This window comes from Stylophora pistillata, chromosome 1 (genome assembly GCF_964205215.1).
Source record: "Stylophora pistillata chromosome 1, jaStyPist1.2, whole genome shotgun sequence".
In the NCBI taxonomy this organism is placed as follows: domain Eukaryota; kingdom Metazoa; phylum Cnidaria; class Anthozoa; order Scleractinia; family Pocilloporidae; genus Stylophora; species Stylophora pistillata.
The window spans coordinates 21,451,897-21,479,540 of NC_142519.1; the positions used below are offsets into that span (position 1 = coordinate 21,451,897).

Below are 27,644 nucleotides of genomic sequence, written 5' to 3' on the forward strand. Positions count from 1 at the left end.
GTCCATTATGCAGATTTCGACCTCGTATGCATAACAGAGACTTGGCTCAAAGACCACATTGACAATAATATTGTCGCTATTTCTGGCTATAACGTGATCCGCCGAGATCGAACTGAAGCAGTGCATGGGGGAGTGTGTCTGTACATTAAAGAGTCTATCCAATTCAAGATCATTGAGGACATTATGGATAGGAAGTTTGAAGTTGTTTGGACTCAAATACGGCCTTCGCGTCTCCCAAGGGGCATTACCAGCATTATTGTTGGAGTTGTTTATCATTCTCCGATCGCCGCAGATCCGCCTATGCTGGATTATTTGTATAACTGTTTATCTTTGGTTGAGGCTCGCTTTCCTGGCTGCGGGATAATTTTACTTGGTGACTTCAATAAAACTCTGTTAAAGAAATCTTCGCGCCTTAGTAACGGTTTTAATTTGAAGCAAATCGTTACCTTTCCAACTCGCGGCAGAAATACCTTAGATCCGGTGTTAACAAATGTGAAGGAGTTCTATGCCCCTCCGATCCAGCGCCCTGCTCTCGGTTTGTCCGATCATTTTTCTGTAGAAGTTCAGCCGCTCGTGCGTTCCCAACAACTAAGAACTAAACTTATCGTGAAATCGAGGGACTTACGGCCTACAACGCGTATGGCTATGCGCACGTATCTTGGAAATGTGGACGTTAAGACACTTATCGATAGTAAAGATTCTTGCAAGGGCAAAGTGGAAATGCTGGAGACCATAGTTAAGACCGGAATGGACATTCTCCTCCCCCTGAAGTCTAAGTCGGTACAAACCAACGAGCCGCCCTGGGTCAATCAACAATTGAAGGGTCTCATTCACAGCCGCCAAAAGGCCCTCGCTCAAGGCGACCAGGAGCAGTACCGCACCCTACGAAACCGCGTTAATCGTGAGAGGAAAGCATGCCGTGCAAAGTTCTATAACTCCAAGGTTGAACATCTGAAGGACTGTAAACCCGCAGTTTGGTGGCGTGAGGTAAAGAAGCTCAGTGGTATGTCAGACGCAGCTTCTAGAGGCGTTAATCCAGCTACCCTCTACCAACATATTGATTGTGGTCAGAGAGGTTCACCTCCAAGCACAATAGACATTGCTAACACCATCAACCAGGCGTTCTTGGCTCCTATGCGCGTCTTCACCCCCCTTTCACCTAACACCTCAACCAACTCTGACCAGGAGAGTGCTTTCCAGGTATCAGAATTCTCTGTTTTAAAGAAGCTATCCGCCTTAAATCCAACTAAGGCAACCGGTCCGGACGGAATCCCCGGTTGGCTTCTTAAAGAGAATGCAGATTTACTAGCACTACCTGTGACTGATATCCTTAATTGTTCGTTTAAGGAAGCACGGTTGCCTCAGTCTTGGAAGGACGCTAACATCACTCCAGTACCAAAGCAGAATCCAATACACGATGTAAACAAACATCTACGTCCAATATCCCTAACTCCCGTGCTTTCTAAGGTTGCTGAAGATTTCGTCGTGGAGAGTTTCCTCAAGCCTGTTGTGTTGGCGAAAGTGGATGTACGGCAGTTTGGGACTGTGCCAGGTTCCAGTACGACACAAGCACTAATAAGCATGGTCCACTCATGGCTTAGTGCTACGGATGGGAACGGTGCAACTGTCAGAACCATCCTCTTTGACTTCCGCAAGGCGTTTGACCTCATTGACCATCAGATCCTAGTTCAGAAGCTCATTTCATACGATCTTCCAAGCGGAATAATTGACTGGATAGTGGACTTTCTGTCCTGTCGCCGACAGCGTGTTAAACTTAGTCAGGACTGTTACTCGGAGTGGGGGGCCATCCCATCAGGGGTCCCACAGGGCACAAAACTTGGCCCCTGGTTATTTACTATTATGATAAACGACCTCATCATCCCGGGTACAGACATGTGGAAATATGTCGATGACTCCACTATTTCTGAAACAGTCATGAAGTCTGAGGTCAGCAAAGTCCAACAAGCGGTTGACGAACTCGCGACGCAAGCTTCTGCTGACAAGTTCCAATTAAATGAAACCAAGTGCAAGGAACTGCGCATAACATTCAGTCACTCTAGAAAGAACTTTGATCCAATTAAGGTTAATGATCAGGACTTAGAGTGTGTAGAGCAAGCAAAGATCTTAGGTTTGCAGATATCTTGCGATCTCACGTGGAATAATCACGTATCCGAAGTTGTAAAGAAAGTAAACAAGCGCCTGTATTTTTTGCGTCAGCTTAAGCGTGCACAGGTCAAGTCGGAGGAACTTTTGCTCTTCTATTTGACTTGTATTAGGCCTGTCACTGAATATGCATGCCCTGTTTATCATCATAGCCTCCCGCAATACCTTTCAGTAGATCTTGAGAGATGTCAAAGGCGAGCTTTACGTATTATCTATCCAGATTGTTCGTACAATGAGGCGCTTCTTTTGACTGGTCTAGTTCCCTTACACAACCGCCGCGAGTTCTTATGTGATAAGCTTTTTAATTCCATCCTGTCTAATCCCTCGCACAAGCTCTATAGCTTACTACCTCCCAAGAATGAGTGCGAAGTCAATTTAAGGAGTCAGCACTCTTTTACTACACGGCGCCTCCACACCACTCGTACTCGAAATAGTTTTATCCATCACTATGTCCATAAAGCAATGACGTAATATTGTTTTTCTCTTAATTATATATTTTTGTCTTTTTAATTAGTTCTTCTTAGCCATGTATTTTTTGTAGTATATATTTTATTGTAAATCAAACGTAATTCAGCCTGTGGCTGCAAGGTTTTTGATAATAAACTATCTATCTATCTATCTATCTATCTATCTATCCTATCTATCTCTTTCACTGACCCTCTAAATCACTCGTCTTTGAATGAATTTACAGGTAATCCAATAATCTGTCATGGCAAGAACCCATGGCTCGATGAATGTGAACGGCAATGTATGTGTAACGATGGCGAACTTTTATTCTGTCATCGGATTAGAAAGGAATTCACAGCTATGATCCTACAGGAGCGAAAAAGATTTGTTGGTGCTATCAAAACTGCTGCAACAAACCCTATTTATGAAGATGATTACAGAAGAATCAGCAAAGTGCATGCCCGGATGCCTACAAAACTCCTCCATCACATGCCTCAGATCTTTCTACCCTGGCACAGGTGGTATTTGGTGGAGTTTGAAAACATCCTTCGTCGGGTTGATTGCAGAGTTACAATTCCCTATTGGGACTGGAGTAAGGACGAGAAACACTGGGCCCGAGGAACGGAGACACACGATGTTTGGAATCCGGGTCCTCACGGTTTGGGGGGTGACGGAACTTTGTCTGATAATTGCGTTAGAGACGGACCTTTTAAGAAAGACGCTTTCTTTATACCTGAAGATACTGGACAAAATTGTTTACAAAGACGTTTTAACATGTCATGCTTCCTTCCAGGGAAAGACGTGATTAAAAAGATATCAAAGGATGAAAATTTTCTTGCGTTTGAAAAGTTTGTTCGGGAAAAACTTCACCCTACTTTTCACGAATGTGTTGGCGGTCATATGTTAAAACAGCACTCGGCTTCGTTCTCTCCGGAGTTTTGGATTCATCACAGCTTCATAGATAAAGTCTGGGCGGATTGGCAGATTAACGGAACTGGTCACACGTTGGAGTATTTCATAAACATCACCTTTGAGATGCCTTTGAGTGGACGGTTTCCATGGGAGCTGTTAGATAATCATAATTTACCGGGTGGAGTTAAAATCAACTATAAAAATCCAGGAGATTCCGCACTTGATTCAAGGCTGCAAAACTTTGTTTAAAAGTCACACAGCTTTATGGTTGTGTCTGACTGACGTGATAAGCTCCAAGCTCACCATGAAGAAAACTGAGAGAAAAATATTTTTTTGCTTGTTATCAGCTCATGGACTGATACTTATACAAAACACTTGTTTCTAAATGTTTCCACAAACAATGAAAATGAGTCCTCGGCAAAGTTCTTTCATTTTTTAGTCCAGTACGTTTACATTTCGTATATTTCATAAACCCAAGTTATCATTTATAGTTATAGATTTATTTTATCCGTTAACTGCAAAGGGGGGATAAGTCCTTTCATCCACATTCTTGGCGCAAGATAATCTTTGACAGATTAAATACTTTAAGTTGACAGTTTTCTGCTTTATGCTATAAACAAAACCTCTCTTACAAAAGTACGTAAACTTGTTAACGTGTTTTTTGTTTTTTACATACCCTTAAATCAACTTGGAAAGATCATAGTGATCGTTCAAAATTAAATGGATCTAATTTTTTACCTTCTCAAGAAATTGTCGGCGAGCGAGTAAATAATTTTTCTACCCTCTCATCGTGTACAATTTTACATCAGTTCTTCGCGGCGGCGTGTACTGATAAAAGTCAGTAACACTCCAATCCTTGGATTCTGATTAGTAACCAAAATGAGAAGGCGGTCTACTCGGCCGGGTGGACTGTCCAAAACAAATTGTCCTCCTACGTTGGAAGATTGAAGATCGAATCACAGCTTTTATTCCAAAGACGTTTCTAAATCCATTATTTCTATACCAGTGGTAATTGGGTGCTGAGTCAAGCAGGAGTTCGCCTCTTGATTAAACCATATGCACATAAAATAAAAATGAAAATAAACATCAAGCTTCTGTTATCTAAAAATAATCATATATGTTTCTTAGGGTAGTAAAGGTGAAAGACGAACAGCCACATCACCACTCACTAGTGCGTGTGATCCAATTTTGGAATTCAACCGCCATCGTAACCATAGTATGAAAGTAGAGCTATTAGGGCTAACACAGCTGTCGCACTCTGCTAACTGGATAGCTTGCTTGTCACCCAGGTTCGCATTATGTTGCTTAAAAATATCATTTGTCTTCTTATCATATGATTTTGGAAGGTGCAAGGACAGCAGGGTCTACAGAAAGATGAAACGATATCTATAGTAATAGTAATCAAAGTTTAATGTCTTTACGTGGGGCATGGTTACCCATATTGCCCGAGCCAGAGGCTCATGTATGAAACGCAAGACAACAACCCACCCATCCCACCCCAGGGGAGGACATCCATCACACAGTAATCTCGTGAGTAGGAAATTAACGTCTCCTACCCCTAACCCTGTAGGAGACGGGACCTCTATTTATTTTCCAATGCGTCCATTTATTCGTCCCTATCATTCCTTTGAAACTGTTAGGACACATGCTATATCATGATTATTTAGGAAGGCGAAAGGACAGCGGGGTCCACAGAAAGAGGATACGATATCTATCTTTCCTTTGAAAAACAAGACGCGTGTTGTTGTAATGTGTCTCTTCATAGATAATGCAGTAAAAGTCTCCGGATATAAATTTTAGATTATGATTCCTAAAAACCAATTAGGAGAAATGATAAAGAGTTCAATTTACGCTGGATTATGTTAAGTGAAAGTTTGCCATCCTACTGATTTCTAGTTCAGTCTTAACAATAACGTTTCCGAGTCTCCAGCAGTCATTCAACTTTTGATTCAGTTTGAATTGAATATATTCTTTTGTACATAGCCAAAATACAAATTTCTGGCTTTCGCATGCATGTTATTTTTAAGTGACATGTGCTGTTCGAGGCGCCAAGTTAGTACATTGCCTGTACCTGTAGAGCTAGAAGTTCTTATATCAAAGAGCTTTTGAAAAACAAAAATAAAAAGATCCCACGAGTCGACTTTGGGGAGAATGATTAACATTTGTAGCTGCCGGATTTGCTGAGGTTGGTTATTGCCTGCAGTTTTTTTTTGTTTTTGTTTTTGCTCATTGATCGGAAATTAAAATTACATAACCTTCTTAAAGTGCACCTACACCCAAAACATTTTTTTCGCTTAAGGAAGTAAGCTTATTTTTTTGAGTATTTCTGCGCAAAAATTTTTTTATTTGCTCAAATCTTCAATTTTCTATGCCCAGTCAAAATACGGAAAATCGGCCGCCATCTTGCCCCACGACCGAGTTTAAAGAGGAATGGCTCTAGTGGGTAATGTGACGTCAAATCGAGAACACGAAAGTCTGCTTTTCACACATTTTCACTTGTTTGGGAAGGTTGTAGTCGATAATTGTCCGAAAATATGCCGACTAAGTGTGTTGTAGAAGGATGTAGCAACGTGCGAAATTTGCAAGAGGGTATCGCGCTCCATACAATCTTCATACAACACACCTAGTCGGCATATTTCGGACGATATCGACGACAATCTTCCCAAACAAGTGAAAATGTGTGAGATGCAGACTTTCGTGTTCTCGATTTGACGTCACATTACCCGCTAGAGCCATTCTTCTTTAAACTCGGTCGTGGGGCAAGATGGCGGCCGATTTTCCGTATTTTGACTGGGCATAGAAAATTGAAGATTTGAGCAAATAAAAAAAATTTTGCGCAGAAATACTCAAAAAAATAAGCTTACTTCGTTAAGTGAAAAAAATTTTTTGAGTGTAGGTGCACTTTAACCATTTTCATTCTAACGTCAGTGTGCATATTCCCGATACTGTTCTGCGTACATTTCTTAAGGTACTGACAAGGAGAATGTGTTTAACCAATCAGGAGCTTCTATGATTGGTGATCATTTTGTTTATCCATATGACCTTATTGTGTTATTCAGGGCTGATATTGTAAGGGGGAATAAAGGATAGATGCTACGGACAAAGGAGATAAAAGAAAGCAATTTTGCCATTGCGCGTCGTTAGCCAGTTTTGACAACGGCCTTTCCGTTATCTACTGGACATTAACACTTCTTCTACAATCCACCGTCTTTGCTCAACAATCATGTTTGGTGTAGTAAATGTTCTTCTTCTGCTGTTCACACTATTGGGCAGAACTGTTCTATCATCGTCACAACAAATAGAAAATTGCGCTGCTATGGTTATTCAGGAGTGTTCAGATCATTCCCAAAGGTTCTTTATAGCTGTAGAAAGTAGAAACCAGAGTCTTCGTGACAAGGATTGTAAATGTCTTCAAGTAAGTATTTAATGCGGCTTTTTAAACCTCTTCTCAGTCCTCGCCTGGAGATCTCTTTTACCCAAGAGAACGTCACCTGGTCTGTCTTTTCCGACCTATTCATCTTTATCGAGCGAGATCGAAACTCAATGATTAATGTTGCTCTGATTCGGAGTGAACCATTGTTATTAAATTCGGTTTGGACTTTATTTTCTAAAATTCAACGATTGTTACTGAGATCAGCCCTCATCAGTATAAAAAATCAATTTTCTTATTTTCAGTCTTCTTTGAACTAGCTTGGTGCTTATGTTCCCGTGTCGATATTGAGTTCTTTTTACGTTTCACAGGCCACAATTGATTGCCTTTCTGTTCCTCGTTGCCTTGGAAACCTATTATCAACATTTCGTCGCTATGTTCTGATGACAGCATTGAGTCTTTCTGAAACGTGTCCCCATCTAGAAATCACAACACTGCGAGGCTATGTGACAGGTGCACACACTACACGAGAGTCCCTTCAATATGTTAATATGGCTATAAATGTAATTTTTTTAAAAAATGAAAATCAGTGACATCCAATTTGTGTTTATGCTCCTAAATTTCAATTGGTCAAATTCTTGGTCAGCAGGTCAGTCAGTCAGTCGGTCAGTCAGTCTGTCGGTGGGTCAGTTAGTCAAACAACCAATCAGTCAGTCGTTTAGTCAGTCCGTGGGTAGGTGGGTAGGTTGGTCATCTAGTTAGTCTTTCGGTCAGTCCGTCGGTAGGTCAGTTCAATACATGATCAGTCAGTCAGTAGGTAAGTCAATCGGTAAATGACAGTCAGTCAGACATTCAGGTTCGCTCCGACTAAGGGCTAACCACGAAGGGCTAACGGCTATGCGGCTTTTTAAACCTCTTATTAGTCCTCGCCTGGAGATCTCTTTTACCCAAGAGAACGTCACCTGGTCTGTCTTTTTCGACCTATTCATCTTTATAGAGCGAGATCGAAACTCAAGCCTTCCCTCCGACGAAGGGCTAACGCTCGAAACGTCAGCTTTTGTAATCATTACGGTGGCCAGTTTACCATTTCAACTTTGTTGATATATCCAAATTATTCAGGTTGTCAGACAGTTGATAGATCATTTCTTAGGAGTATCAATCAATGAATGAATCAGTCTGTAAGTCAGCCAATGAATCCGCAGCATATTCCATTTCCATTCAATCACTGGTTGGTATACGTCTGTATCAGTTTATCAAGCAGTTAGTCAATGATAACGTCAGTCAGTGGGTGACTAGACAGATACACTCGAAATTTTAAATAAGGTAACGATATACGCGCATGTTAATCGTATCATCCATATCAGGGAATTTTAACTGTCAAATAAACTACATAACTGAGTTAGAGAAATGTCATGTCACCTTCTCGTAACTTTAGGGACCAAGATGCCTTGCGAGGAAAGTACATCAAGTGTTGATCAGTGTCACAGGAGGTGTCACTGTCGTGATGGCAACCTAGTGTCTTGTTATAGAATACGAAAACAATTTACCGCCATGAGCCCAATAGAGCGACAGCGCTTTATCAACGCCTTTAAACTGGCTTCTTCTAGCCCTCAATACCAAAGTTATTATGAGCATATAACAACTCTGCATTCAAGAATACCGAGCAAATTTCTTCATCACATGCCTCAAATATTTCTTCCCTGGTACAGATGGTATTTGATGCAGTTCGAAAACTTTCTTCGTCAAATTGACTGTCGCATCACAATTCCTTACTGGGACTGGACCAGAGAGTCAGAACACTGGACACAAGCGGCTGTTTGGAGCCCACGCCCTAGCGGTCTGGGTGGTAATGGCATATTGCCAAATAACTGTGTTAGGAACGGACCATTCCAGCAGAAAAAATTCCATTTGCCTTGGTCTGCCGGTGGAGGCTGCATAAAAAGAGAATTTAACTTTTCTTGCTCTTTACCGAACCTGCAAAAAGTGCGTGATCTTATCCAGCTTGAGAATTTTACACTCTTTGAACAGACAGTTCGTGAGCAATTCCACACGAAATTTCATGATTGTGTAGGAGGCACCATGCTTCACCACTCCACGGCGTCCTTTTCTCCAGAATTTTGGCTTCTTCACGGTTTTATCGATAAACTTTGGGCCGATTGGCAAAAGAAGGGAGTGACTTTCCAGTTTCAGTATTACACCGAAATTTATTTTGCAATGCCAGGTTCTGGAAAGTTCCCGTGGGAGTATCTTGATCAAGATAATTTACCAGGAAGCCTAAGAATTGTGTATGACAACTCACCACCCTAGAGGAAGGCAGGTAGAGGGACACATAGGGAGTCAACTTCTGTTCAGATCGAAGTGTCCCACTCAGTTTTCCTTTTTTCAAATTTCATTCCCATTGGTCGGCGTGTCTTAGAAAAAACAAAACAAAACAAAAAAAACGACTTGTTTCCTCTTTATAACTTTCTTGCCGTTCAGAAATGCTTAAAAGAAATATTATTAAGAATTTGTGAAATAAAAGAAGTTGCACTGTAACACTTGTACCGGCGTGTGGTCATTCATGATCATTTCATCAGCAGTTGTACTCAAAAAAAAAAAAAAAAAAAAATACAGAGAAGAGAAACGTGAAGTCGAAACATAATAAACCCCTTTCTACATGAACATTTATGAAACGACCACAAGCGCATTTTATCCTTAGAAGCAGCTCACTGGAGGATGGAGGAACAGAAAAAATAGGAAAATCGAACAAACATATTGATTTTACTAGTTGTGTGGTTTACAGGTGCTAAGCCTGGGATGTCTGTGACTGTTCCAGTTCCCTTTTCACTAATATCTAGGTCGGGGTCTAATTGACGACAAAAAGGTGAATATAGCCAATATTTATTGTATGAAAGTACATCCGAGATACTGACAACCCAAGAAGACCACATTAACCTGACAAATTAATTAAGTCATTTCTAATCTTCCTTTGGCCAAAAAAATGAAGACCACCACAATCCCACCTCAAAGGGTTTGAATACAAGCATTAGTCCACAGGATCATTAAAAATCTGTTGAAAACATATGATCTTTACTGAATACGGAATTTTTATTTGGGTGCTGATATATATGTATTACATATGTATCAGCTCATTTTGGAAAGGGGAGATGAGTTTTTGGTTGAATAAATGTGTAAGGAGATTACGCAAAACAATAAATTAGCCCCAATCCTCAAATATTTTGCAGACGAAATATCAAATTCTATTAACAACAGCAAAACCCAAAGAATAAAAATTGAGAATTCACTTTCAGGAGTGCTCCCTTAAAAACAATGATTTCTCCTTCCCACTCCTAAACGAGAAGCTTATGTTCAAATCCTCGCTGGAGTCATTTATTCGATGCTGTACTTCTGAGCAAGACTGTCAAGTGGTGGCTTGGTGGCTCCATGTAACAGAAACCTAGAGATCAGTCCCAGCAGTTACAAATATGGGCTACACGGCCCCTACGACTAACATGTAGGTGGAGGGATTGAACTGAAAATACTCCAGGATGTAAAAATACAGCAAAAAATTCACAAAATTAAATTAGTTTTGGGTCCAAGCACTTTATTTGGACATTTGCTCTGACAGAGTCAAGAGAAAGCAAATTTTTATGTACAATATCAAATGACAAAAGTCATTCTTCTTTTTTAACATTTTGTGTTTTTTTTGTTTGTTTTTGTTTTTCATGGTTGACAAGAAATAACCAATTCGAAGTGCTCACTAGAACTGATTTTATTATCAACACCATTCATTTGCTCCACACTCCACATCACAATATTTACACCCACTCAATGACAACACTTGATCTTTGACAATGTGCAACTGTATAATCTATCAGGCAATGGCTCCTAAGATAATTATCGCAGCTAACCATTAGATGTCCATCTCAAACTGGGTGGGTACCTCTCCTGAAAAAAGAAGTAAAAAAGAAAAATGGTTCTTATAACTCTTTTGCTGTTTGTTTGATTTTACCCTTCAATCCCTGGGAGTGACTAAGATCTAATTTCTGCCGACAATACAACCCCTGAATCACACATTAAGTTCACAAGAATAAGGGAAGTGATCACCAACTAAAGAAGCTCTCAACAGCTTAGAAAATGTGTAAATAAACGGTGAGGAGAATATGCATACTAATGTTAGGATGCAAAGGGTTTATGAATTTCTGGGAAAGCTAAGAGAAACTGCCCTTTCCTTTTTGTTTTTCTCTTTTCTTTTTGAAATATTAATTTTCAAAGTGAAGAAAGTGTAAGGACTAAATATGGTAAACATGGGCCTCAATAGGTTATCTACAGCACCTACGATTAACAACGCAGAAATTACAGCAGTTATGAGTGTTTCTGCAGTAGACACACATGGCACTAGACATTCCACTGGTTCATTGCATATTGAACTTAGTAATTAGGCTTGCATGTGTACATTTACAGAAAACAGTTTGAATTGTTAACTATGGGATGAAAAAATTAAAAGCTAAACCCAACTATCTAGTAAAAACAATTAAGGATGTGTTTCCTTACCATTGTCATTCTTATCACACTCTGTTTCAGAGCCATGGATGCCATTGTCTTTGTGAACCCCTGGCTTCAACTTTGCATAACAAGTTACACCTGATATCATTGGCAAATTCTGTGGAGGTGTGCGTGACACTGGAGAATTGCGCAATTCCAGTAGAAACTTGCGCTCATATGTTATGCGTGTCCCTAAATAATTATAAAACAAGGCATTACTAAAAGTAAAATAAAACACCACAAATGATGAGATAAAAAGTAAAAAAGTTACACCATTCACACATGAACTAGACTCACCATTAAAAAAAAAAGGAAAAAAAAACAGCACCTAAACTTTAAGGCAATTTTTAAATTTTCTGGGTGACCTCAAAACTGTTTTAAACAAGATAAAAGAGTAGCCGTCCGCCACTTCAAGTCAGAAAGTGAAATAAGAATGAGTGTTAGAACCTTATTTCCAGAGGTAACTTTTCTGGACAACTTCAAAACTGTCTTACACAAGATAAAAGACCATCAGCCACTTCAAGTCAGAACGTGAATTAAGAACAAGTGTTGGAACCTTGTCTCAAGAGGTAGAGCTAGTTCACTGTGGCTTATGTGTAAGTTAACAGTTGATCTGCTTAAGGAAGCTGCCCACCACTCTAAAATTAAATAATTCTACTTAGATTTAATGATGAGAAACATTGACAATAAAACAAGTATTTATGTGAACATATCATGCCACCACCTGTTAACAAGTTCAGTCAAAAGTTATCACAGAACCATTACCAAGCCAATTGTTACCAACAACTTCCCATTACACAAGTTCTCAACAGTTTCCAACACATGCACTAGGCAAGCTGTTAGCAAAAGGTTTCTCCTCAACACATAGTATATTTGAAATTCCTCTAAAATTCATTACACCAGACCACAAATACCATAGCAAAATCAAGGAATCAAACATCTAAGTAGAGTTGAATTGAATGTAAGATGTAGGATGCTGTCATCTCGTAAGTTTGCAATATCTAAAGACAACACAAAATTTTATAGCAAAGGCTGGATGTAAGCCAAGCACATCGCATATCAGGTGAAAGTTTCAATTTTTGCTTTTTTCACAGGTGAAAGTATGGCAACCGAAGTCATCTTATAACTTTGTTTTCACAACATGCTACTTTCAATGATGAAAAAGGCAGGTCTAGAACAAAAAAAAAACATACCATACAAGCTGATTTGGACTGATGGAAAATGTGGCATTCAATGTTAGGCTTTGCAAGAAACTGATATAAAATCACTCCCATTTAGGACGTGAAGAGACCTTTCTAGGACACCTGAACAAACTTGCAATGAGCACACCAAGATTATAAACTTCATGTATTCCCGGTTTCTATTACTTACTTGTTGTGAAATTTGTAAAATTTATCTGATGGGAATGAGTAGGATAGATCTGTCACCTTTGTGCAGAAATCTCGCAAGGCCAGAAGCATTTACTCATACCTTGAGTCCGAGTCTCCCAATAATTTTTCACTAGACTTGTCTGAATATCTAATCAGTCCAGTATCGCGAACTTTCTTACCTTTGTGACGATTATCCAAATATTATCGATATTACCTGCAATTATTGAAATGGCTATTCAATTGATAAAGTTTGACGCACTCGTACCAAACAACCGTTCATAATCAGTAAGAGGTGTGCGTTTGTAACGCGTATTCAACTGGATTAATTTTACGTATGCAAATACCACAATTTTTGAAATCATTCGCAGTTTAGTCCAATATTAAGTCCTGGAGATCCCGAGCTATAATGGTAGATAGGAAAGATTGCTTTTCTTACTATATAAAAGATTTTCCTAAAAAGAATGGCCTTTTTATTTAACCGTCATTTATATTGTATCCTCGAAATTCGTTGAACAGGTGCTTTGAGAGAATTGAGATGCAAAACATTCATTTAGGCGATCAGACATGCCAGAATAATACATTTACAATGTAATAAATAAAGAATGGCAATAATTAACATTTGTCTCTGCCTTTAGGTGGGAACATAAGATCTTAAAGAAGCATAAGAACTTAAGAAAAGGTACGATTTTAAAACTCCACACTTTGGAAATAAAAACAGTAAACCTAGAGCAATCCGATAGGACTACTCGAAGCTCGCATCTGACACACGATGGGGGATAAAGACTCCAATACGAAAATTGTCAGCGAAACATTCGAGGAATCAAGAGAGCATGAGGACACAGTTAACGGAAAGCATGATAAAACGGATAAATTACTTTATTTTACAATGTACAATATTTTAATTGCAGCAATTAATGAATTAAAACTTTGAATATTTTTCATTACTATTGAGAGATATGACTCAATGCAAATGTAAATCGGCATGTCACGCGGTAAGATAAACCTCAGCATCGATTTAGTGGAGGCAGCTGTTGCGCACCGTCAGTTCTTACAGCTCGTTGATGACCATCCAAGTTTATACTCTAGTCCACTCGTTCAAAACGCAATAAGAAGGTAAGTTTGGTTCAACTGTACTGTTAATCACTCAGTTGAAACGTTTTGAACGTTTCAACTGGGAAAAGTTCTATCCTGGCGAACCTTTTGAAGTTGACGTGACGGCCGCTGCTGACAATGCGCAAGATTTCAAGTCAAGAATTGAGTATGACATCGCAGCTGCTTGCGCTCGACAGAGAGTCTTTTATTATCAGGTGTCCTTACCTCACTATGAAGATAAGAAGTTTTTGACTAAAGCAATGGAGAGGTATAAATTACATCTCATGCTCAAGCGAGATAATCCAGGGACGTTTCTTGTGCCTTGCTATGACTTTGACCTCATTTGGCATGCGCATCAAGTAAATCCACTACTATACTAAAAGGACACCACAGAAATACTGGGAAAAGTACTTAAACATGATGACTCGGTGAACGACCGACAGCCTGGCTCAAAGCTCAACATGTCTCAAAGCTCAACGTCGACAGGCGTTTACCTGCCGAGTGGTGCACTCAGCTTTGCTGATGTTCTCTTCCGTGGAGGTTATCAACCAGTCTGGTTGTGTTGTTAGTACGGGACACTTACTAGGAGGGAACATACTTCCCACCAAGGAACAAGTGAGCAAGCCACAAAAATGCTGTACTTTGGATGAGAATGGTGGAGAGAGAGCAATGCTTATAAGAGGAAGTAAAGACTGGGGAGTCTGCATTGGAAAATGGGAAGGGTTTGTTAAGGGTGTCCCTGGCGTGCCTGGAATAAAAGGGCAGACAAATAATCCAGGTGTCAAAGGAACGCCTGGGGTGAGAGGCAAACCTGGACATTTAGCCATCAAATTCTTTTCACTGTCCGGAACAAAAGAGTGGAAAGAGGTTGAAGAACGGGGAGACCAGTTCTGGGTGGCTCTTGGCAAAAAGTTAAAGCTCAGCATCGACCTGCGCACGGGCTTGATTTCGTTTCCTTCTGAAGTCCATCACGTGCCGGAGGTAGTTGCGCTCGGATTTTCAATTGCCATTCTTCATCTTCTATGCCAGCCTTACACTCCCGCCGGAAGTGCAGATTACTCGAAACCATCAGTTTGCGCTGCACACCAGGCCGACAAACCAGGCAGAATTCACAATGAAGACCTTGCGTTAATAGTGGCAGCCGGTTACTATGCCAACACTGTAACGACTAACTCGTACCTAAAGTATGAAACTGGAGGAGGTGCCTGCGGAGGATGTGGTGGATGCGGTTGATGCGGTGGTTGTGGTGGCTGTGGCGGCTGTGGTGGTTGCGGTAGCTGTGGAGGATGTGGAGGTTGCGGCGGTGGCTGCGGATGATAACTAACTGAGATGATGCCATAAACATTCATTGTCACAGACAATTGATGATCTTAAACTATTAACTATTTCGGTAATTGTAAGATACTGAGGAACCTCGCAGAAAACACGCAAGGTACCTGTAAGATCACTTGTAACTTAAAGACAATGGTAAGAAACGGCAGAAGTTTGCGTAATCCAAGGCCTCGTTTGAAATGAACAGTTACTAAGTTCTTTGTTGTGTCATAGAATACGAAATCCGATTAACTCCGGAACGTTAGTCTCGGTTTGTTTTTCGAGTAAGTACGCTCTTCGGTCATATTATAACACGTTTTATATCACACTGTAACATAACAATATCTATAATATTTGTCATAATGACATGTATCAAAATTCTTTGTATTCACCCTAATCAATCGCAATCTAGAATTTAGTCCATTGAGAGGTAAAATGAACAATATCCACAGATTGCAACTTAATAACGGCTTCTGTAAATCAAAATTAAGCTGTTTAATTGTAACGATGGCGGTTCACGCTGATGAAGAGCTAAAGCTCGAAACGTCAGCTGAAGAATCTCTTTACGGGGGCCGATTCACATTATCAACTCAATTGGATAAAACATAACTTTCTTACTGTAGCGAATATGCCTGTCAGAGGACGTAGTGCACTCCTCAAAAACTCCTCTTAGGATTGAGAATTTTTGCCATTTAATGTCATAGTTATCTGATCAGATTTTAATAAGATTATATCAGGCAAAGACGGCTTTAAATCTGATAGAAATCGAAATGCAGTCTTTCAGTGCTATGTTCGCAGTTGTAGCTAGAGTCGACTTTTATCTCTGTTCCGTCAAAGTTTTGTCTGTCAGATAATCCGAATCTCTCTTGCTGCGTCATGTTCTTTTGTTTGTTTGCTTTTGCTTTTCCTTCTCTTAGTCTTCCCTCAATCGGTACCAGTAATACGGGATATGTGTTAATGTGCAGTCTAAAGCGTTCATCCGACGTCACGGTAACCTTCAGCATCACGGACAGATAATTTTTCGAGTTGCGTGTCGGCTGTTTGTCGTTAAAAATCAAATCTTGATGAAATGATATTTTGATCAAATTACAGTGAAACCATCAAATTACAACAAAACTCATATATCTCATTCATGTACCAAACAAGCCTCCCCGTTGCTGAAGGTCAAAATAGCTAAAAAAAAAAACTTTTTGGTCACGAGGCATTGACAAGACACATATGGAAGAGTTTCAAACTTTTATTCAGGCTGTGAAAACCGCCCGCACTTTTCAAGTTAAATTCGGAAACTTCATTGTTTTCGGTCGTTTAGTTTCATATTGAACAATTTAACCAAAGAAATCCAAGCGGAAAGTATGAGTATGAATGTTTTTTAGCGAGATTCTTTTCGAAGAAACGAGTCAAGGATGTGCCTAAAGATCGCACGTGACAGAAAGACAGGATACTGACTGACTTCCCTGTCAGGCTAGGTGAAACTTTTCTAAAACCAATGTGGCAATTGCTCAGTCATCTTGAAAGTCACTTTTTTCTTGTTTACCAAGCTAAATTATAGAATTGTGAGTCATGGCGGGCTCCTTGGATAGAGTGTTGTTGTGAAAAAATACATTTCGTCGAAGAACGCGGATTTAACCGAAATTTACATTTTTGTTTGATCATAATGTACGAGTACAAGAAATACTATCTATTTGCTTTTATTTTTATCTTAAGTAATGATCCACCTTTTTAAAACATTTAAAAGTCCTCGTTCAGAGAAATATTTGTCTTTTACGTTTCCCTTAGCCTCAGTCTACCAATCGGTAAGGACAACACTTGCTATGTGTTACTTTGGAGTGCAAAGCGTTCCAACCTCCAGCGCCATGATGGTTAATTTCCCTAGTTACGTGTCAGTTCGTTTAATTAGGTTGTTTTTCGCTTGAGATCAAATCTTAGTTTAAACGATATCTTGATCTAATTACAGAAAAACAACCAGATTACGTTACGACTCATATATCTTACATACTGCTTATGCGGTTAGTGTTCTTGATAAAAACTTTAAAATGATGGATCTGACCTAAAAACACTAAAACAGTATGATAAGCTAAATTTCGGCAACGTTCTGTTCGCCTCCGTCAGATTAAAATGACATTGTCATATATCTTTGTCATATTCTAAATTGGGGTTCCCTGTTGCTGAAGGTCAAAGAAGCTAAAAAATTAGTCACGCAGCAAGGGCATTACTTAACAAAGGAAGTATGGAAGAGTTCCACACCTTTCATGTAGGTTGTGAAACCTGCGCGTGTGTACATTTTAAGCTAAATTCATATACTTCATTGAGCGCGGTCACTGAACTTCTATTTGAAAGATTTAACCAACGAAATGCAGGGGGGAGGAACAAGAGGGGATATCTTCTTTTTCGAAAAACGGATCGAGTTTGCGCCTTAAAGATCGAACGTGACAGAGAGACAGGTTACAGTCTAGCTTTCCTGTCTAGGTTGAGCTTTTACAAAAATAGTTTGGCATCAATATGGAAATTTAGGTAATGGTGGGCTTTGCGGAAAAAGTGGTGTAGCCGTGAAAAATTAGGACATTTTGTGGAAGAGCAGTGCTTGAACCGTGAAATAAATTTTTATCGAAACAGAATGTACGAGAACTAGAAATACTATCTTTGAATGGTTTTGTAGATAAGAAATTTGCTGGTCAGGTAATATCCGCTGTTCTTTCAAATTCCTTTTCATATGACTTCCGCCCTAAATCAACTTCAGCGCAAAGTTAACAACGACTGCTTACTAAATAAAGCTACAGCCTTCCACGTGACGCAAACCTCAGCCTTCCCGCCACAGCTTTTGCTACATTCTCTCCCTCAGCCACACGCTTTGCTGAGAAGGAATACACGTACAGGGATTGCTTTCTGACTATAAAATCAACCAAGTCGTCACAACCAGCTAAGTCTTCAAAGAACACAGATCTCTTCAGACAATTGAGGCTAATCTCTTCGCGAGAAACTGTTCCAACAATGGCTCCGGTGTTTTACCGATTAACTGTGATCGTCGTCCTTGCCTTTCTAACTGGTCAATGTCTTGGCAGGAACCCATTTTGGTTTAGACCAACTCCAAAACGTGATCAACAGTTTTATCAGTGTAAGTGTAAATGTACTTTGGTCAATTGATTTTATCGCCATGTCTCCGTAACTTATATTCAAATTGGGAAATTGACATTTCATAAATGCCAGTATTTTAGTAAAGCTCTTGAGATGTTGAACTCTTCAGCTAAAACCATTACAAGAACTAGATTTGACATTAAGAACGGATCAACTGAGAGAAGGCAAACGCCTTGTTTTATCTGGCGTTGAAAGACCACTCCATCTAGATGCACTAGATGCATCTAAATAAAGAAACCCATTTTTTATAATGAAATAACCCCAGCCGATTCGGTTTTTTTTACGTTAGAAAACACTGGTTTAGGTGCTCCCAGAATCTTAATCGAGTACATAACCATATCTGCGTACAACTAAAAGTTCTCTATGACCTCAATGCGTTTGATGGGCGAAAGAATAACTTTCCCGCAATATATACTTTGTAGAAATGCGGTAAAAACTTGACGTTGCTTAGGATTTCAATTCAAGTTAATACACGTGAACGTGTTTCGACTGTGTAAAGATTAGGTGGCAGTGAGGAGCGCCAGAAATCGGGGACATTTCGAGCCCTTTACGAAATGTCAGCGGTATATCGTATTACAGAGAATTCAATATGGCGGCGGTGGAAGTGAAGTGAACACGTAACTTTCTATTTTCGTAAAACCCCGTCAGTGAAAGGCCTAGTACTGTACTATCCCAGAAAGCCAAAGGAGACGTCAAAACAAGGAAAATGGCGGCCAGATTGTGCGGTTACAGGGACTTGTATCTTTCTTGTTCTTCCTACCTAAAATTGGGCTATTTAAAAATGGCTTATTGGGTTTTTGAGCTCTGTGAAATTACGAAGAGTTTCCTAGCTCAAAGAAAATTTGTGGGCCAACATATTCGACCGTTTACGAGCGATTTAGTTGAGCAAACTTCTGTAGAATGCATATCAAACTACGCAGTTGCGAATCTTCACAAGGTTGTTCCCACGACAATAGAATTGTAACACCTAGTCGAAGCACATTTTAAGAGTTTGAATGGAAAATGGAGTCAGAATTATGAGTTTACTCGTATACCTTGGGAAAAGGTAGGCTTGAATTTGAGTATTTCTTTTTCGTAGCGATGGGCGCTTTAACTGATGCGGCTGCATTTCCAAGTACGCAGCGAAAGAATTTCCCATTCTTAGACAGCTATTTTGAAAAAAACAATATTTTCCTATACATTTTCTTATACTGTTTCGGCGCCATTTTGCTTGTAAAATAAGAACCGCCTCCGCCATATTGTCCCAAATTTCTGGCAATGGTATAAGTAACTTTTAGTTATAAGAGTACTCCTATATTCTTTTTCAGCTTTTCAACATGTACCGACTAAAAATGAGACCGCGACGAAACTGGTGACCAATTTCTTTCGCATACCCCTCTCGTACTTGTCTCAGATTGGACGGAGCAAGAGGCAGGTCACACAGGAAGATATCGTGGTGATTCTGGATCGTTCAGGCTCGATTGGGGACTGCAACTACAAAAAAGCAAAGCAAGCCTTGAAGAACATGCTTGACATTGCGTCAGAAGTAGGATATGACAACAGATATGCGGCAGTTACATTTGCAAGTACTGCCACGACAGATTTCAATTTCGTTGCTAATCCGGACGCAGGAATTAAGATAAAGAAGCTTCCCTATATTCCAGGATCAACTAATACTCAGGCTGCGTTGGCAGAAGCAAAAAGAGTTTTTGAAGATCCCTCTTCAGGTATGTACAAATTTACTTTCGATCGGAAGTTTTAATTTTAAATAGGGAATATTAACATTGTTTAGTTTTGGTGTTAGTTTTAAACTCAAAAATAAAACGGGTGCACAGGTGTTAGGGTTTGTTACTCCTCAAAACTGTATTTGAAATTCCGCTCGTTCATGCGTCGTGTTTTGTTTTCGTCACAAGTCACACAGTGTGTAGGTCAAGAGAGTTTCTCTTAGGACACTTACAATTACAACTGAAAAGAAAGTGACAACGTTGATGATGTATAGACCAAAACAGTAAAAAAAAAGCAAAAAAAAAAAAAAAAAACACACAGGAATGAGAACTTGTCTCATACTTTACTGCTGTGTTTCAACTAGTGTCGTTCCCGGTCTTATGTTCAAGTAAATAGCAAGGTATCAGCTTCTAAACATGTTTTGTTTTCGTCACAAGTCACACAGTTTAGTTCTAGACAGTTTCTCTTAGGACACTTACAAATACAAACGAAATGAAAGAGACAACGTTTAAAAGATCCAGACCATAACAGTAAACAAACTTGAATCTTGTCTCCAAATCAATTTTAATGATGGATTCATATCCTTCGCACCAATTTCTTTACCCTTCCAATGCCGGGTACCAAGAGGGATAATTTGGATTTATCAACAAAGTTGAAATGGTAAATTATCCACCGTAACGATTACAAAAGCTGACGTTTCGAGCGTTAGCCCTTCGTCGGAGCGAATAGAGGAATTGTGGGTTGTGTGTGCTTTTAAAGGCAGAAAATGGAGCTACGTTATTGGTAGAAACATGGCAATGAGAAAAACACGAATAAATTAGTGGAATGAAAAGTGTTCGTTGATCCCTGTGGGATTTAGACTGCCGGTTTGAAAGATGAGTTTTTGTTCAAGAGGGATAACTTGTTTGAGAGTGGAGCTTCTTAAATTGGTGATCATTTCTCTTCATTCTCGCGACCTTTACATTTGATTCGAGGGTGGTACTGAAAGGAGGAATTCAAAGTCGCTCACCCTTTGAGCTTAGATGACTAGGATTTTTAGCGAACAAATATAATCGTGAGATACGCTCACTGCAAAACCCACTTACTGTATTCATTAATCTTTTTCAAAGGAAAACGTCCGGGTGTTGTCAAGATTGCCTTTCTTATCACCGATGGCCATTCAAACGTTGATTCCTCGAAGACCATACCAAATGCTAACTTGCTGAGAGCCAGTGGTGTGGATATTTTTGTCGTTGCTGTCGGGAATTACAATAGTGGAATCAGTGAAATCGTGGAAGTAGCCTCGCCAGTTCGTAAAGACCACGTATTCCGTGTCACTGACATGTCGGGCTTCTTAGATGTTACAAAATTGGCTTTTAAGTTAGTTGCTCCCAAGAAATATGCAACCCAGTTGAATCATAAGCCACTATGTTAAAATGGCTACATAAGGATTTATTTCAAACTTGCCTTCTATTTTTAGATTGTATTTTGAAAGGAACAGCACTGCAATTTAACTTATTTTAGTCATTAATTAATTAGCTCATTATTTCACCTGAGTTTGAATGTCATATTGTAATGGATTCAAGGTAAAGCACTATAGAAATTCTTCTCAGCACCTTTGAAAATAGAGAATTTACTGAGTTCATTTTGTCTTTTAGTATTTTGAATGAAATAAGGACTCTCTTGCTTTTATACCTTAGAAAAAATTTAGTTAACTTCAAAAGGAGTTAACATTTCGTAAATAAATGTAATAAACGAAGGTACTAAATTAGATGGCTTGGATTATTGTTGTCATTTATGCTATTACGTCAAGGTCTGTAGGAGACTTTTTGTCAGACACTCAAAAAGGAGAAAAAGCCAAAATTAGGCACAACAGATAAGAAGGCAGTGCAGAGGAGTGCGTCGGCGAGATTTATGGATAGACGAAGGAATTTAAAAACAACCTAATGACTAGGAATTTTACTTGGCCTTAAGTAGTCCAAGCTCAATTATGTAATATCCCCTACAACTTTCACATTTCCTCAGACTCACCTGAGTCAACTCCGAGAGAAAATATTACCAAGAATGTTATCATATTTAATATGCATTACCTTGAGTCCCAATTGCCTTCTGAAGTGCGTCATCCGATGTTCTGATTCATTGATTGAGCTTCGTCGCTTCTACAAAAGTGGAGTCTTCAAACTTCTTCTCAAAATGCGTGTCAGCGCTTTGTACTAAAACGCTTTCGCAGAAACAAGGAAACATGATCAAGGTGTTAGTATCTAGGATTATTTCGGTCAAGCCTATTGTCAACAATGCGCTGAAAAGGAAACGTATCGTATACCTTTGCTACAATTTAAATTACACCACATAACGCGTAATGGAGAGGTCATTACAAGTTCTATACATAGTAAAAAGGTCGATCAAACGAAAAATTGTAATGACTGGTAGTAAAGTTAGGCATGAAACACAGAGCTATTTCTGTCTATTAAAGTTTCGCATATTTTGAAAACGAATGACGATAAAACAAGGAAATAAATAACATAGCCACAGAAGTTAGCATACAACACGCCAAATGATTAAGTTTCACGATACCACTCAAAAAGATAAGAACAGCGAGAGCGAACGTATATCAGATTGAATGTAGGTGATCATTTTGTGACTAGGAATGCGAGTTAGCCGGGATTTCTAGTGGTGTCTTATTTCCTTTCATTTAGTGAACAAAATGGCTTTAAGAGTGAAAAAATGCTTATCATTAATGACACAAATTACCGGGACCAAGAAGTGAAGAAGAAACTCTCAATTAGCAACATTCGACATGGTTTAGACAAATAATTACAGTTGTCCAAAATATACAACAGTCATGTAAGTGGTCCTTTTTATTTACAGGGTCAGCTGTTAATCTTACAAGGTCACCCTGGTTTCAATTAATTGAGGTGCATGTTACAAGTCAGTTAGTCTTGATAAATTATATAATATTGTTATTAATTTCTTTAACCCTATATGGATTGGCACCAAACCCCAAAGCAGAGTCACTTTGCCGTGAGGTATAGAATATTACTCCGTACTCATTTCTAAAGCCTTGGTTGTGCTAGCTTGTCGTTTCGAACGCAGAATAAATTAATCAGTGACACGGAAGTAAATGTTGGAGGCCGACTCAAGTGGAACCAAGTGGCATCTGTCACGGAATCAATGCATTTCTTCTTTCCCTCGCCAGTCTACGTTAGTTCGTTTTAAAATGTTATCAGAGTATTGCAATAAATCTGGTTTTATTTCTCAAAAGTAAAGCCATGCTGAAATTTTTGATGTACAAAACGCTGAAAAGGAAACAGAACTACAACGGTGTATCAGGAAGAACAAAATTTCAATGGGGGGGAGGTGTCGGCTGGGGGAAGTCTGAAAAGCAGGCGCCAAAGACATGAGGTTTGATGATCCGCCTTGGGAGCAGTGGATATTTTTGCAGAAAGCTACACTATCATTAAAAAGTTGTGGTAAAAAAAAAAAAAACTCATCAGTTAACCTATGTATATTAGGGGGAGTGAAAAACTAAAATCGGGCCGAGCACCTGTTTTCAATCCGCATCACGAATACGTGAGGAAACAAAACAATAAACAAAGACAATCTTTCTTGACAGGTTTCTAGCAATGTACTGGCACAATGTTATTGCGCTTAAAAGTGCAGCTGTGGCTACAGGTACCTTCAGGAAGGTTAACTTTAGACATCAAATGTTAGCTCGAACAGTATTTTGATCTCAATAAAAGACACACTCGTGGGATAATAAGGTTTCAGTACACTTTGTCAATACTCGTGATGCTACTAACGTCCTGGTGGCTAAAAGGTCATAAGAGAAAAAAAAAAAAAAAAAGGAAAAATAACAATGCTCAAGAAATTCTGACCGCAGGCGAATGCACTTTTTAAGCCTGATCCTTGTGGCCATGATCTTAAATTTTTTGAGCCTGCAATGATGAAATATTGTAAGAGAAATCTAGTTTCTCTACCCAGATTTCTTGGAAAACAAGGAAAAAAATACAATAACAACAATACGTGCGATGAAACAGAGAACCTGTCATCCTTGCCAGCTGAAACGGTCCAAAATTGGAGACAAATAGCTGACCTTTATCAAAGGTAAAGAGTAACAAGGAAGTTCATTTCTCCATAAAAAGACGTGTAAGCGGTTAGTGAATCTCAAAGCTGCAAGTCAGATCTTATCAAGACAAAAACGAAGGACTTCGCGATGTCAAGATTTTCCCTCTATGTCGCCTCTGCAGTGTGCCTGCTGGTATTCTTCACAGAACCAGTTCGGGGTTAGTTGTGTTAAATTACTGTTGAAATCTCAGTAAGTTATAGACATAGTTTATTTTAAATTCTTTTTAAAAGTTGATCAATGTCTGGAACTAGGAATATGTCCGTACCTGCATTAAAGACGTAAGAAACTCAATCTTTTCCACTGTCGCGCACTTGCTAATGAATAGGCTCTTTGTAAGGGGAGCTGTCCTCTATTAGTCCATTAGTCATAGATGATATCAGGAGATTTATTTTATTGGTTCTTTTTCAGCCCTTGTTGTTTTCAGTAACAAAGCAAGTGCAAAGAAACTCGAAGAAAATTTCGTAAAAGCTAGATCTCAGCAGCCTCCAATTGGTGCTGGATTTCGGAGTTTGTTCCAAAGACCTTCTTCAAGAGAGGCTCACGATGTTGTTGTTCTCATGGATGGTTCAGGATCAGTTGGATCTTGTGGATTCGAGAAGGCAAAGAAGGCGCTTCGTTACCTATTAGCTATGAAAAACATCTACGTTGACCTCAAGTATTCAGCGGTCACATTCTCGGACTCAGCCACCGTGAACTTCAATTTTTTACCGGAATATTTCGCAGCCAGTGAGATGAATAGAATCACTTACCCAGGAGGGGGAACCGACACTCATGCTGCGTTGGTGAAAGCCATGCAACTATTTGAAGATCGCACGGCAGGTAAATTTTCCAAGAGAATGAGACTGAAAAAGGGAAAAAAATACTACATAGTACTAGGCCTTTGGGATATTACACCCTGTTAATAAGTTGCATAAATGACTGTGAAATTTAATGAAAACTTCTACCTCACTCGGCTCTGGAATTTTTGATGAGAAACTCAGTATTAGGAATAATCAAGTGAAGTTAACCTGGGTTACAAATAAGTATCCCATAAATGGTAACGCTGTATAACGAAATCGTCAGCCTTCGTCCAAACTACGCATAATTTATTCTCAATCAAGAAGTTTTAAATGGAACTCACAAGAGGGATTTAATTTCCTTCGTTCATCCTTAAATTCATTTGGGTTTTTTTCCATGTCTTTTAGGTGGACGTCTTGATGCAGACAAGAAGATAGTTTTCCTCGTCACAGATGGGAGATCCAATTCCCCGAACGACACCAAAGCAAAGGCCAAAGAACTAAAGGAAAGTGGTGTAGAAATTTACGTTGTCGGCGTTGGTCGCTACTTTAATGGAATAACGGAGATAATGGAGGTGGCTTCTAGTCCGACGGAAAAGTATTTTTACGTGGCTTCTGACCTTTGGGCAGTGGTGAAGCAAATTGTAAAGGATATCGCTCCGAGTTTATTGAATGCTATGAATGCTGCGACTGATCTTCCTTGCTAAATGATCAAAAGAGGGTATAGACCCTCCTTAAGTTTGAAACTTAGTTTTTAAGGAAAGATTTATTGTTTTAACAAGTTTCCCTGAATTAGATGAAAATTTTCTCTAATCGTTAGTTTCGTCAAAATGTATTTGAAAAAAGCTTAAACTTAGCAAAATTTGAAACACACTCCGACTATTTAGATTCTTCAATTTTCCGCAACAGGCCATCTTTGCTCGTCCTTTTTCATACGGCTGCTCCTATCATCATCATCATCACTGAATAATACCTCTTGTGCTCCCAAGTTCCCCAAGGGATAGCATGGATAATATTGACCATCATAACTGAAGAAATGACATAAGATCCAAAATTGATACACTCAGTGAAAATCACATTTTCAAAATAGCACTACTACTAGTTTCAAATTTTCTGCAAACTTTCTGCTTTGTATATTTGTAAACGAAGCTTACAGAATATTTTCAACTATTAATCGCGCATCTTGTTTAGCAGTAGAAGTCTTCCTTCATAGAATGGGTTTTTTTTTTTGCAATTTTAGTGGTTATAGCTACATGCTTCAACTGACTTTTCGATAAATTTGTATTTGTTAAGTAAGAAGACACAATTTTTAGTAAAATCTTCCTTGTATTATCGGCTTTGCCAGGAGCCCATCAGTGATGGGCTCCTGGCTTTGCCTTGTACGAATTTTGAGTATCTTGTTATATCAACTGTAGGTCAACTAGTAATTTGTGTCATTAAAAAAAGAAAAAACAGTATAAAAAGAGAGAGGGTTTATGGCTGGCTTTTTGCCAAACGGGGGTGGGGTAGAATGACTTACCCTTTTCTTTCTGATTCATTTGGAAAACTCTTTGAAGTAAACCAAACGACTCTTGATTAGGAAACTTTCGTGTAAAATTTCTCTTTATCATAAAGATCGAGATTGACTTCAGCAGAGCTCAGTCATAGTATGAAATTAATGGCTGGGTATGGATGCACCTCTAATACATACATGACACGAATGCCTTAGACTTGTCGTACGATTTTGGCAGCCTGGACTTTCATGAGATTATGCAAAGTCTACATCCCAGTGTCTCTGTGTCGGGTTTTTTCAGTGTCTCAGGAAATGTGTTTTAGTCCTACATTTATCTAAACGGGACAATATGACGATTTGGAAATTTGATCGCTCCGAGAGCTCGGCCGATAAGGTACTAAGCTGTCTCCCTTGGCTCGACATTTTCACACAATCACGTACACCCTATCCTGCAAAGGTAACATCGTACGATTCCATTTTCCACGTGCTAAATTGTCAAAATCTCTCTATTATTTTCATATTAATTGAATGCTTACAAGGAAAACGAAAATTTGATGATGTTTCCTCGTTATTGTATAGTTGACAAAATCACAATGTCTGTTAAAAGAATTAGATCAATATACCTAACGATTTCTAAACACTCGAGGATAGCTATTTCATAAGGAGGAAATAACTTGTAAGCATATTGTTGAACAGCCTCCGGAGGCTTTTTCTAATAAACGATTGGAAACAATATAAAATTAAGGTGCTTGAAATGTCAATATGTAACAAGGAAGAAACCATGTCACCCTGTTGATTTAGATTAGTTTTTTGTCGTGATTGTGTATACAAATCTCGTCAGTGTCCTTTAAATTTCCATGGCAAGGGGAAGGAAATGAGTTGTTTTTAAATATATATATATATATACAATTCTCGTGTTTCGTGATGATTTTAGATACACTTGAAAAGAAGATCACCGACATGGTTCCACAGCGTGACCAGCTTGTCTTTGTCATTGCGATCTTAATGCTCTGTGTGAGATCTGTCGAAAATATTGAGTCATGTCAGAAAATGACGATCAAAAACTGTGCTTCAAATTTTCATGAAATTTTCCAGGCCCTGGAGGAAAGGAACTCAGATCAGCTGTTTCAAAATTGTGTGGAAGTGCAGGTATTTAATGAATGAATAACAATTTTTTGCGGGACAAATTTTCCCTATTGTAATGTATTTTATCTATTTAATCCTATTTATGTCCAAACGCAGTATT

General features: G+C 39.1%; 3 protein-coding genes and 1 pseudogene across 3 annotated transcripts; all 4 read left to right on the forward strand.

Annotated features, from left to right (window-relative positions):
- The first annotated feature begins 6,704 nt into the window (after window positions 1-6,704).
- On the forward strand, window positions 6,705-9,427 carry LOC148741661 (uncharacterized). The gene is made up of 3 exons (XM_088743860.1): window positions 6,705-6,937; window positions 7,264-7,405; window positions 8,328-9,427. Exons 1-3 carry the CDS (start codon window positions 6,746-6,748, stop codon window positions 9,197-9,199), a joined length of 1,206 nt encoding a protein of 401 aa, XP_088599986.1. The 5' UTR covers window positions 6,705-6,745; the 3' UTR covers window positions 9,200-9,427.
- Window positions 9,428-13,537: 4,110 nt separating this feature from the next.
- LOC148741662 (uncharacterized) lies at window positions 13,538-16,137 on the forward strand (annotated as a pseudogene).
- Window positions 16,138-18,099: 1,962 nt separating this feature from the next.
- Window positions 18,100-22,903, forward strand: LOC148741663 (collagen alpha-1(XIV) chain-like). The gene is made up of 3 exons (XM_088743878.1): window positions 18,100-18,301; window positions 19,629-20,027; window positions 21,135-22,903. The coding sequence occupies exons 1-3, from the start codon at window positions 18,178-18,180 to the stop codon at window positions 21,437-21,439; spliced, it is 828 nt and encodes a 275-aa protein (XP_088600004.1). The 5' UTR covers window positions 18,100-18,177; the 3' UTR covers window positions 21,440-22,903.
- A 629-nt stretch (window positions 22,904-23,532) lies between these two features.
- On the forward strand, window positions 23,533-26,369 carry LOC148741664 (collagen alpha-1(XII) chain-like). Its single transcript, XM_088743889.1, has 3 exons — window positions 23,533-24,287; window positions 24,539-24,949; window positions 25,315-26,369. The coding sequence occupies exons 1-3, from the start codon at window positions 24,218-24,220 to the stop codon at window positions 25,611-25,613; spliced, it is 780 nt and encodes a 259-aa protein (XP_088600015.1). The 5' UTR covers window positions 23,533-24,217; the 3' UTR covers window positions 25,614-26,369.
- Window positions 26,370-27,644: the final 1,275 nt, after the last annotated feature.

Bases quoted from the DNA above. Each gene is read 5' to 3' on its own strand.
- LOC148741661 (XM_088743860.1), top strand. From the start codon at position 6,746: ATGTTTGGTGTAGTAAATGTTCTTCTTCTGCTGTTCACACTATTGGGC. The intron at 6,938-7,263 runs GTAAGTATTTAA...TACGTTTCACAG, and splicing joins AGGATTGTAAATGTCTTCAA to GCCACAATTGATTGCCTTTC. The intron at 7,406-8,327 runs GTGCACACACTA...TCGTAACTTTAG, and splicing joins ACTGCGAGGCTATGTGACAG to GGACCAAGATGCCTTGCGAG.
- LOC148741663 (XM_088743878.1), top strand. From the start codon at position 18,178: ATGGCTCCGGTGTTTTACCGATTAACTGTGATCGTCGTCCTTGCCTTT. The intron at 18,302-19,628 runs GTAAGTGTAAAT...ATTCTTTTTCAG, and splicing joins TGATCAACAGTTTTATCAGT to CTTTTCAACATGTACCGACT. The intron at 20,028-21,134 runs GTATGTACAAAT...TCTTTTTCAAAG, and splicing joins TTTTGAAGATCCCTCTTCAG to GAAAACGTCCGGGTGTTGTC.
- LOC148741664 (XM_088743889.1), top strand. From the start codon at position 24,218: ATGTCAAGATTTTCCCTCTATGTCGCCTCTGCAGTGTGCCTGCTGGTA. The intron at 24,288-24,538 runs GTTAGTTGTGTT...GTTCTTTTTCAG, and splicing joins CTTCACAGAACCAGTTCGGG to CCCTTGTTGTTTTCAGTAAC. The intron at 24,950-25,314 runs GTAAATTTTCCA...CATGTCTTTTAG, and splicing joins ATTTGAAGATCGCACGGCAG to GTGGACGTCTTGATGCAGAC.